The sequence below is a fragment of the Geotrypetes seraphini genome, chromosome 3, assembly GCF_902459505.1.
Source record: "Geotrypetes seraphini chromosome 3, aGeoSer1.1, whole genome shotgun sequence".
Classification (NCBI taxonomy): domain Eukaryota; kingdom Metazoa; phylum Chordata; class Amphibia; order Gymnophiona; family Dermophiidae; genus Geotrypetes; species Geotrypetes seraphini.
The window spans coordinates 172,353,665-172,366,161 of record NC_047086.1 but is presented as its reverse complement, the minus strand read 5'-3'; the positions used below and the strand labels follow the sequence as shown (position 1 = coordinate 172,366,161).

At 40.0% G+C, this 12,497-nt stretch overlaps 1 protein-coding gene across 2 annotated transcripts in view; it reads left to right on the top strand.

Annotated features, from left to right (window-relative positions):
• The window catches only part of HBS1L (HBS1 like translational GTPase), a 284,783-nt gene that overhangs the window by 202,746 nt on the left and 69,540 nt on the right, over positions 1-12,497 (top strand). For both annotated transcript variants that reach the window (XM_033935882.1, XM_033935881.1), the window contains 2 exons: positions 5,722-5,868; positions 9,136-9,210. In XM_033935882.1, coding sequence (XP_033791773.1) covers positions 5,722-5,868; positions 9,136-9,210 — 222 coding nt within the window. The remainder of the gene's footprint in view (positions 1-5,721; positions 5,869-9,135; positions 9,211-12,497) is intronic.

Genomic DNA, 12,497 nt, shown 5'->3' with positions numbered 1-12,497 from the left:
TATGGAATACCTTGTATCTCCCTCGTTTGCTGTATTGCTAATAATAAGGGTTCTAATACAACATCAAATAACAAAGGAGATAAAGGACAACCTTGTCTAACTCCCCTCTACAATTGAAAACCATCAGATATCTTATTATTAATATTTAGTCTTGCAATCGGGAAGCTATACAATGTTTTTACCATTTGTATAAATCCAGATCCTATACCAAACCATTCTAAAGCCTGATACATAAAATGCCATTCTACCCTATCAAATGCTTTTTCAGCATCTAATGAAACTGTAAAAGCCGGTTCATCTATTTTTTTTGATAAATTTAACATATGAAACAATAGTCTAGAGTTATTAGAGGAATGTCTTTTAGTAACGAAACCCGTTTGATGCATATCTATAATATGTGGGAGAGCTTTGGCTAATCTCAAAGCCAAAATTTTCGCCAAAAGTTTATTATCAACATTTATCAAAGATATAGGCCTGTAGTTTGAAACCAAAGTAGGATCTTTATTTGGCTTAGGCAAAACAATTATTATTGATTCAGCCATAGTACCTGTAATATTACCTTTTATAAGTTGTGTCTGATATAAATTTAGTAAATGTGGGGAAAGGATATTTTGAAATGTTTTATAAAATTCTACTGTATAACCATCACCACCTGGAGCGGATCCAACTCTAAGAGATCTCAATGCTGTTTCTAATTCTTTTAATGATATAGGTTCATCTAAACTCCGTTTTATATGATCAGGAACCTTAGGTCCATTAATTAAATCTAAAAAAATTTTTCCATCTTTTTGTCTCTCCAAATAAGGCTCGGAAGAATACAGGTCCTTATAAAATTTTAAAAATTGTTTTAATATTATATTTGTTTGATTTGTTATTATACCATTATCATCTTTTATTCCATTAATATTAGTTCTTCTTTTTTTTTGCTTTAAGATAATTTGCCAATAATCTCCCCGCCTTATTAGAATTTCCATAATACATTGTTTGCTTGGAAAACAAATCTCTTCTTATCATTTTTGAAGTTAATTCATTATATTTACCTTTTGCTTTCAAAAGAGCTTGCAAAACTTCATTTTCCCATTTACTTACCAATTTGGCTTCTAATATTTTTATTTCTTTTTCTAATTCTATATATTGTATTTTAATCTGTTTTCTAATAAAAGCTGAATATGATATAATATTTCCCCTCATAGTTGCTTTAAATGCATCCCATACATTCTCTATAGATGTATCCTCCACTAAATTTAGTTGAAAAAAATCGAATAAAGAACAAATATAAATGTCTGTTTTCAAACCTGTAAGACATCTCTTTTTTTTTTTTTTTTCTGAAAATGGCCTAGCTAGATGTTTTGTCTAGCTAGATGTCTTAACTTTTTTACCATTATGGACCCCCCCCCCCATTAAAATAAAAAGTATCCAAAACAATTCATTTGCATGTAGGAGGGGCCAGCATTTTTAATGAACTGGCCACATAGACATTCTAACAGAGCAATGGGTGACCCTAAGGGGCACTGCTGTGAACTTCACATTAAGGGTGCCAGGTACACATCTCACCATAACCCCCAGACATTATATGATGAGCCCTGCAAAGCTCCCCCAAAACCTACTGTACCTACCTGTCTACCACCCCAATAGCCCTTATGCCTATAGGGCAATAAAGTGAGTTTTTGATGGGCTCACACTTTCTACCACAAGTATACTAGTTAGGGTGGCATTTGGGCCTGGGTCCGCTTCTTTGCAGTCCACTCTAGAGACCTGCTTGCATAATATCTGCAGCTGTCATAGAGACAGATATGTACTATTTCATGCAGATATTTGAGAGGTGGGAGGGTTTCGTTGACCATCCCTTAGTGGTAACCTGGTCAGTTTATGTACCTTTTTGGCCCTTAATTATTTTAAAAACAGGTCTAGACCAAAACATTCTAAGCCCACCCAAAGCAGCCCCCTTAAAAGATTTAGATGCACTGAAGACAAAATGACCAGAAAGACATCTAAAAAATCAGTTTCAAAAATGCCCACTTGGACATTTCAACTAGTAAGAAGTACAAGTGCCGGTTTAGATGTCTGTCTTTTTTGAAAATGAGTCCTATTATGTAGACATGTGGAAATAACATTAAGATTAGGAAAAGACTTTTAATACTCAAGAAGACAGACTTCTGAAACATAAAAATTGAGAAAAGGAGGTAGAGAATAACATCAAAATGTATTAAGGGCCAAACACAATATATATTAGACAACCTTTAGGGCATTAACAGCACTAGGCTCTGCAAATTTACAAGTTTCAAAACATTGTTCCTCACTGACATTTAGCATAAAAACATGCATGGAATATTGGTAACCTTTACAATCATAACCTGTATAAGAAATGTGAAGTGAAAATATATCTGTGAAAATAAGAGATTTTCCATATAAATAAAGAATTGCCTAGCTGATTGAGCATATATTGTATACCAAAACCTATGGCAAATAGCATATTCATACCATTAATCTTTATGCGTTAAAAATTGTACTTAATCAGAGCGCAAGCAAATGAAGTCAGAATTAAGATCAAGTACTAGAACAAAAACACTACAACAGAAATGTGTATAACCACTAACATTAAATGAGCTAGTGTACTACCATCGTTGCCAAATGAATATGTTTATGCATGAATAATTTAATCCAGGGCTGCCCAAGTCCGGTCCTCAAGATTTACTGGCAGGCCGGGTTTTCAGGATATCCACAATGAACATGCATGATAGAAATTTGCCTGCACTGCCTTCTTGGTATGTAAATCTCTCTCATGCATGTTCATTGTGGATATCCTGAAAACCTAGCCTGACAGTAGATCTCAAGAATCGGATTTGGGCAGCCCTGATTTAAGCACTACATCCTTTAGGCCTCTATGAAAAAATATTAGTTGCCCAATTGTTTCTCTGGAGAAATTTTTATATTTATATTGTGTCTGTAAGTACATTTTGGTGATCGTTTCATTTTGCCTCTTTTTATTAAACCATGATGATTAGTTTCATAGTATTATTGTATTTCTCACTGGCTCAGTGCCCCCCTTAATTTGTTCCTTCGGATATTAATGTATTCTGAATTCATCTTTTAGAGCAGTGATCTCAAACTCAAACCCTTTGCAGGGCCTTTTGGATTTGTAGGTACTTGGAGGGCCTCAGAAAAAAAATAGTTAATGTCTTATTAAAGAAATGACAATTTTGCATGAGGTAAAACTCTTTATATTTATAAATGTTTCCTTTTGGTTAAGTCTTAATAATAATATTGTAATTTATAGCTAAAGAGACATATGATCAAGAAACTGTTTTATTTTACTTTTGTGATTATGATAAACATACCGACGGCCTCAAAATAGTACATGGACTGCGAGTTTAAGACCACTGTTTTAGAGCCTTTATGCAGTTATTTAGCTCTGCCTATTGGCAATTTTGCTGGATGTTTCATGACAGATGCCAAATTATATAGGACTCTTTGTTGACTTTTGTAAGTTGCCTGAATTTATTATCTGCTACACTTCTAGCGACAGCTTTTCATTTTCGGGTTACATTTTGGAAAAGTTGCAATCCTATTATTGCATGTTTTAATGGTATATATTCATTTGGCAACGATGATAAAAATATCTCCATAAAAACCTATATAAACAATTAGGCAATCAATATTTTTTCATAAAAGCCTGAAGGATGTATTGCTTAAATGATAGCATAGTAAATGATAGCATAGTAAATGATAGCATAGTAAATGATAGCATCAACCCAAAGTCAAGCAACATGTGTCTTCTATGGCTGTTAATGGGAGATCTGCATCTCAAATGCCTGTTAATTGGCACAGTTGTTCTTGTTCAACATCAAGTTACGTACTGACAGGGGAAAAATAAAATTAAAGGTTTATTGGCTATACGAGGTGTGACAATTAAGTTGATGAACTTGCTGCCATGAGTTTACGTTTGCAGCACTGTACAAACAACTCGGTAAGGTTTCATAACCTTGGTATATCAGCATCTCACAGCTGTGTTCATGTTGACGCGTAGCAGTGTCTTGCTGAGCAGTGTTCATTATTGTTGCATGTTTTTGTGTGCCTACAGGAGAATGTCGGAGCTTGAATTAGAGCAACGAAAAAATAGTAAATTTCTTGTTAAACTTGGCAAGAGTGGAAGTGGAATCAGGGACATGGTAGTTCAAGTTTATTGCCATGAAAACAGCAGTGTAGAAAAGGATTAAATGTTTTTCTGAGGGGAGAGAAAGTGTCACTAATGAAGAGAGGTCAGGGTGGCTAATAACGAGTAGAACTGATGAAAACATTGCAAAAATTTGTCAAATTGTGCATCAAAATCATCAGCTGACCAAATAAACATCAATAGAGAAACAGGAAAATCTTAACTGGCATGAGAAAGGTATGTTCAAAAATGGTCGCAAAGGATCTCACCGAGTTTGCCAAGACCTTTTGGAGAGGCAAGACTATGGGCTTCTTTTACTAAGCTGCAATAGCGTTTTTAGCGCGCATAGAATTTTAGCGCGCACTAAACCCACACTACGCTGCTAGAACTAATGCCAGCTCAATGCTGACGTTAGCGTCTAGCGCACGCTAAAACCGCTAGCGCAGCTTTGTAAAAGAAGCCCTATGTTTTGGGCCATGTTATCACTGGTGATGAAACATGGCTGTACCAATACAATCCTGAAACAAAGCGTCAAAGTGTACAATGGAAGTCGATAATTCTCCATGACCAAAAAAGTTCCATCAGTCCTAATCAAGAGTCAAAACGATGTTGCTAACCTTTTTTGATATCAGAGGGATTATTCATTATAATTTGTACAAACTGGACAAACAGTTAACCAAGTTTACAATTTGTAAGTGCTGAAAAGGCTGTGTGAAAAAGTTAGTTGAAAATGACCTGAACTTTTCGCAAACAACTCATGGCTCTTGCATCATGACTATGCACCAGCTCACATGGCACAGTCTGTAAGGGAGTTTTTAGCCAGTAAACAAATAACTGTATTGGAACACCCTCCCTACTCACCTGATCTGCTCCCCCCCCCCAATGACTTTTTCTGTACCCAAAGATAAAGGAAATATTGATAGGAAGTCATGTTGATGACATTCAGGACATCAAGGGTAAAACGACGATAGCTCTGATGACCATTCCAGAAAAAGTTTCAGAATTGGTTTGAAGGGTGGACTAGGTGCTGGCATCGGTGCATAGCTTCCCAAGGGGAGTACTTCAAAGGTGACCATAGTGATATTGAGCAATGAAGTATGTAGCACTTTTTCTAGGATGAGTTCATGAACTTAATTGTCAGACCTCGTACACTGGAAAAATACCACTTTCCTAGCTTATCTTGTTTCCTCCTTTCTTTATACCTTGTCTGCACTGATCCTGCATAAGTGACACAAAATGCACAAATTTGTATAAACCAGAAAATAATATTTGTGGCCTGAAAATACGAATAACATGTTTGTACCCTCAAAGAACCTGTAATTAGCTGGAAAATATCTGGTTATATCATGGTCTTACATGAAGCGATGGCTGAACATTAGGTGGTGCAGGGAAAGCTACTTTCACACTTTGACAGCACAAACTAGCATGCAGTAGCAGTCAAATTGACCATCACTATTAACTTTTGGAATTAACTGATAAGTAAATTTCTCTTATTATAGATAATAAAAAACAAACAAACCATACATTGTATACTCCTATTTGCATTTTTATTATTTTTTTTTCCATAGGCTGATGTGGCCATTTTGGTTGTGGATGCCAGTAGAGGAGAATTTGAAGCTGGGTTTGAGGCTGGTGGGCAGACACGAGAGCATGGACTTCTGGTTCGTTCTCTAGGAGTAACGCAGTTGGCAGTTGCAGTCAATAAAATGGATCAGGTATAAGATATTTGTTAATTAAATAAAAACTAAGTCCTTCATTTCCTCTGTTTTCATCCTAATTGTCATGTGATTAGTTAGATGCGCCCTATCTCTATGAGGTTGAAATACTTTTGTGAGAAGCAAAGAATAACCAGAAAGGTTGGTTTTAATTCCCATGTCCACTCCTAATCCTCTTTGTTCACTGGTGTCTAGAAGGAAAGTAAGTTAAGAGATCAGGGTTCTCTCTTTACCCCACCCATCACCCCCCACTAGAGCTGTCCAATTCAGGAAAAAATCAATTTGATTCAATTTTATCAATTGAATTGATTTTTTTGATTCAATATGATTTGATTCGCTTTCTATGATTTAGCTTTAAAATTAGCTGGTGGGTTTATTTTGCAACCAAAACAAAGACAAAAAACCCCCACTAGAAAATAAAAAAATGACAAACTACAAAAATGTGAAGTGTTTTGAAGCTAAGTTCCACATTTACAACATTTATACCATATTTATGATATTTATTGTTTTAATAAGACAAAAGGTTCACATTAGATTGGAGGTGGTGATCGTTCAGTGATTACAAAGAAACCCACTGAATGGACCAGCTCTGGCTGCTCTAAAATGAGTTGGGTTAAAAGTTTCTGAAGTCTCACCATTGTTGAACTGAAGAATATACATTCCCTTACATCCAACCCATGTGGCCAGCACTCTGTCTCTCTTCCCTAACTTCCTTTCCTCCAGCCCACCTTATCCCATGATCTGGCATCTCTCTCCTTCCCTTCCCTCCCCTCCCCTCCCCCATGCCCTGGCATCTTTCTCCTCTCCTTCCCCTCCATGCTCTGGCATCTCCTCTCCTTCCTTTCTCTCCCTTCCCCATGGTCTGGCAAAACTCTCCTCTCCCTTCCCTTTCTTCTCCCCTCCCCTCCAATAGGACAGCTTTCTTCCTTACCCCTCTCTACCTTCAATCGGGTGCAGCTTTTCTCTACCAGCACCAGCCCCCCCCCCCCACGATGGTTACTTCTCTCGCTCATCATAGACAAACTTCACAACTTGCTGCTTTTCCGGCATTGGGCTTTCCTCTCTGCTGCTCCCACCTACTTCCTGTTTCTGCAAAGGCAGGACCCAGCAGAAAAGGCCTGCCGCTGGGTGAAGGTTGCTACTGCCGCTGCTGTCAGAAGGGGAAGAAGTTTGGATGCTGACGCCAACCCCAGGAACACCCCCTTATGGTCTGCCACCCCTAGTGCCAGATTTTTTTTCTTAACAAATCGATTTGAATCGATTCAGCCAAATTGAATTAGTTAATCGATTCGAGTCATAAACAATTGAGACAACGAACTAACCATACCAATCAGAAACATTTATGGAGCTCAAATATTCTCAAATGTGTTATAGCAATAGATTATTCTTCTTGCCCTCAAGGTCTTAATGACATCAAAACCTCAGTTTTGACTCGAACTTCCTGATTGAAACAGTAGGCAGGCAGAGTAAATAATTGAAAGGGCAGGGATCTACTAGAAAAGATATTAGCTAGGTAAGAACCTAATCTTTTTTTTTTAATGCAATAGGTGTGTCATTCTGGAAATTGGGGACATACAAACGCAGTCCCAGAAATCTAGAGCTGAACCTCTGTGCCTGCTTGTAACACTGGGGATCCAAAGGTGGTGTCCTCACGTGCTGCCACATCCACTCTGTAGAACTTGGAGAATGTATGCAGAGTGGATCAGGTCACTGCCCTACAAATCTCCCTAGGCAAAATTGCCTGAGTTTCCACCCACGAAGAAGCCATGTTTCTTGTGGAATGTGCTTTCAAGAAGAATGGCGATTGCTTGGCAAAAGCAATATATGCTGACAAGATGGCCATCCATATCCATCTTGAAATGGTATCCTTAGACACCTGTCTACTGTGTCTGGTCTGACTGGTGAACACAGTCTGACAGTTGGAACTGATTGATGACCTCTAGATAACGTTGGAGGACTCTCCTCACATCCAGCTTTCTCAGAATCCTGTCCTTTGACCCTGTGGTCTGGAAATTCTAGTAATCTTACCTCTTGATTGACATGAAATGCCGAAACCACCTTTGGCAAAAAGAATGGGACCATGCACAAGGAAACCTCTTTGATCTTTAGGAAGGACTTCCTGCACGACAGGGTCTGCAGCTCTGAGACTTGTCTTGCCACCATAATGGCCATGAGGAAAATGGCCTTGCAGAATAAAAAACTTAAGGGGGTAGCAGAGCCCTCTGGAGAAGGAGGAGGAGTTGAAATTCTGGAATGGATTCCTTCTGCATGGCTAGCAAGCATGGGGATAATACCCTACCATCCAGAATGACACACCTATTGCAATAGAAAATTATAACATCTTAAAAAAAGAGGCGAAAAGGGGAAATGAGGGCACATGTGCTGTTTTTTTTTGTTGTTGTTGTTTTCAGCAAGTTAAACATTTGTTTCCAGTGGCATAGCTACAGTAGGGGCCCACTCAGCAGCAATGCACCTTTGCTGTAGCTGGTAAAGATCCCAAAGCCAAGCCAATTGAGAACCTCTTCCGCCAGTGGCCAGAATGCCTTCTAAGCTTGGCAGTTGGCAGCAATGTCCCTGGGCCACCGCTGGCATGTCAAGCAGGCTCAGCTTTCACACATGCATGAAAACTGAAAATGTGCAGGATGCTGATTGCAGAATTATAAGGGCATTGCTGTCAATTGTTGAACTTGGTAGTTTTGTCCATTGAAGGAGGTGGTCTACAGCTGGTGGGTCATGGGGAACCCTGCCAGCTAAGGTATTTATATTTTGTACCCCCCACTTTGGGCTCAGGTTTAAGTCTGATTCAATTATTGTGGATGGCAGCAGTTATCTGCAGAACAGCTACCAACTTTTGGGAAAACTCCATAGTGGTGCTTTTCTATTCGTGGTAAATAAAATTTTTGAGGCACTAACTCCAAAATTGTTAGTTTTGCATATAGTATGACATTTATGAATCTCAATTCTTATCTCAGTCTTCTAAATTTTAATGCTAACACTGGAATTAGAAAGCAGTGCTGCTTTCAACATACACAAACCTTGATAATTTTATGATAAATGTCTTCTAACCAGGTGAGGGTACTGGACATTTTTTTTTTTTTTAACATCTGTTGATTTTATAACCCTAAGTTGCACATTTGTTTTATTTTCTCTGTGACTTCATAATTGATTCTTATTTCTTGTGTACCTTTTTAGCACATTACAGCTTGCTCTGCTCAGCACTATGTATAGCAACTTTTAATTACTTTATACCACAAATTTGATTTGCAGGTGAACTGGCAGCAGGAAAGATTTCAGGAAATTACCAGTAAACTTCGACATTTTCTTAAACAAGCAGGCTTTAAGGTAAAATACTTCCATAAAGGTATTCTGGTTCCCTTCTCCTCAGTTTGTTTTAAGGACCCCAGATTTACATAGTTAGGGAGGTATTTCATAAAACATTTTCTGCCTATAAAGCATATTTAACACACACAGAATGGTTTGGCTAAAATGTGTGTTCATATATGGGCATGTAAATATATTTGCCAATGAGATTGAGCATATTATACATGTGGAATCTGTTGATGGAGGATGTAGTCAAAGCGATTTATCACAGCAGACTTCAGAAGAGATTTGCACAAGTTCTTGGAGGAAAAGTCCATAAATTAACTACATAGAACCATCACTTTTTTCAAGAAATGAGCTATACGAAATGGAGTAACTTTGTAAGATCTGCTGGATACTTGTGACCTGGACGGCCACTGTCAAAGACAGGAAACAGGGCTCAGTAGACTTTGGAATGACTAGCATGGATTTTCTTATGTTCTATGTTGTGGCCATCAGTACCACCCTGGATAGGGGTTCATAGAAATCCTGATGACTACACCAAAACATATGCTTGCGTGTGACCCGGCCTGGAGTCACCCTGCAGGACTGGATTCAAAATCAAGAAAAACACCAAAAAGTCACAGCACTCAATCAGTTAATATAAATGGTTCAGTTTACTCACTGTTTCCATAGCAGGTAAGTAATGCCTTAAACAGTCCACGAATATCAGCTCATATTCCTTATTCAGCATTCAAAAGAAAACATAATACAAAAAGGAAAACCTCCAAGAAAAAAAAACAAGTCAACTGCAGTGGATACAATTAACTTTACACTTTGTGCTTTACTGCTTCTTCAGTCTCACCTCCTCTTGGAGACCTTAGCTTCCAAACAGAGCTTAAGCTAACTGCAGAAAAGCAGTTACTGCAATCATTCCATAAGACTACAGTTCACTATTTGAGTTCATTCAATTTTGTTAGTCCTTGGCAAAATAAAGAAAGCCTCTGACAGGCCTTAATTAGGACTGCCAGGTAACAGGAGAGAGAGAATTAGGTTTTGCCAAAAATTGCTGGCCTTCCAAACAGGCTTTCACATTCCCACCCAGTTGAATGCAAAACCTCTCCCTCAATCTCTCTCTCAGCTTTCATACAAACACAATCAGCATTCAAAGTAAAACACAGCTTCCAAAAACAGCCAAAAGAGAAAAAAATCACTCACTGATTGTGTTTCAAAGTCCAATTAACCTGCATAGGTTCAGGGAAGCTATCCTCTCCAGTAACACAGGCATCTTGACAGTCCATGGGTTCTTCCAATTGAGACCATTCTTTTGACTGCTCAAAATCCTCTACTTCCATGGCCGGAGGTCTGTTGTCCCTGTTCAGCTCATCAGGGTTTCTAGGGAGGCAAGGCTTTAACTTCCTCCCTAGTTGGCTTCCTTTCCTGCTGTCTGGGACAGGTTTATATCCCTTGGGACCCCGCCCTGCTGTGTCAGCCCTGGCAGTGTTCCAAGGGCCTCTTGAGCTCCCCCGGTGGTCAATAAGGTTATTCAGCTCAGACCCAACCTGTTCCTTCCCAACTCCTCCCCGGGTTTTCTGTTTCACCTTGTTGCCTTCTGTTCTGACTGGGACCTGTACTGGCAGAAGGCCTGGCTGGTCACATACCCCCACCCTTAAATGGCACTTATCCCTATAAGCCCAAGGAGTAGGGGAGAAAATAAAGCAAAACGTTTACTCGTCTTATTTGTGTCTCCTATTTCGGTATCTTTTCTCTTCTGGCCGAGGATCCGAGCATAGATTCTCAAAATCCTCTGGCCAATGGAGCACAGCGGGTTCAGGGTTCTTAGTGTCTTGTTGTTTACAGGATTCAATACCTTCTAACCCTTCTACCCTCTCCGTGATGGCCGTAAGAACCTGGGCTATTTCCTCGACCCGCTCTTGTATTTGTTCTTGCAAATCAGTCACACTACCCCCCACCCGCTTCACCGAGGCCTCCACCGAGCCTAACTGAACCGCTTGCCGTTCTATTTGGCTCTTAATATTCTGGCCTTGTTTGGCTAAACTACCAGGTTCCAACCCTTCGGTGACCCAGAGTTCCTGTGCGGTTTGAATTTTCTTAAGTTGTGCCTGCAACTCTTGTTGTTGAGCGTGACTACCAGATACCCTAGATTCTAATTCCTTCACTTGGGATTTTATCTGGTCAAGTAGTTTTTCAACCGAGTGAGAATGTTGCTGTGACTGTGAAGAGATTTCCTGTTCTAGGGTCTCTCTTAGTTTTAACACAAGATCATTGTTATCCTGTTTTCGTTCTGCATTTCTCTTAAGGCCCTCATCTACCCACTGAGAACGTACTGCAGCTAACTCTTCTTTCCAACGAGCAGCTTGTGCCTTGTTCATATCCTGTAGTTCGGTTTTCAGTGCGACTAACTCCTGTTGTAAATTTCCCCCATCCTCCGTAACTTGCTTTGTACTCTCAACATCTGAGCTCTGGGCCTGACTTTCCTGAAAGTTTTCCCCAGGGGAGTCAAGAACAGAGGTTTGCGTATGATTAGGGGCACTCCTATCCGAGGATCCAAACCCTTTATCCCCCCTTCTGGTATCCCTGAGATGAACCCAGCGTTCTACCTTAGGGCACCAGACTCGCTCGCATAATAACTGCGCAATTTTATCCCCAGGTTGCACCTGGTAATCTGCATCCCCATGGTTTACCAATAATACTGTAACATTACCCCTATAGTCCGGATCAATTATCCCCGCGGCTACGTCTAACGAGTGCTCCGCAGCCAAACCAGACCGGGGACCTATCCTTATGTAGGAGCCTGGCGGAGGGGCAACCTGCAGATCGGTCTGTACTCTAGCTCTGCCTTTAGCCGGCACTATCTGCCCATAAGCTGCATAGACGTCAATGCCTGCCGCCTTTGAGTAGGCTTGAGTGGGGGCCTTAGCATTCTCCGACAGGGGTACCCACCTAAGCGTGGGCCGCCACCCAGTCCTACAGGTTGTGAAAGAAGATTGTCTTCTTTTCCAATTTTCCCTACTGGTATACCCTCTTCCCTTAGCCTGAGCTCCCAACGCCAGTTTAGGCGAAGGTTGAGAATTGGCTAAAGTTTTATATCCCCTGGGTCTAGTTGGTTTAACCAGCTTCTCCCGTCCAGACCAATCCCTGCCCAGAATCACCGGGAAAGGGCATGACTGCACAACCGCAACAGGAAGATTATATTTCTCCTTATTGTGCTCTAACTCTATTTTAGTCAGTGGGTATCGCCTAGCATCCCCATGCACGCATCTCACCGCCACTTTATTCCGCCCACCCTTCCTTAAGGGAGGGCCTCC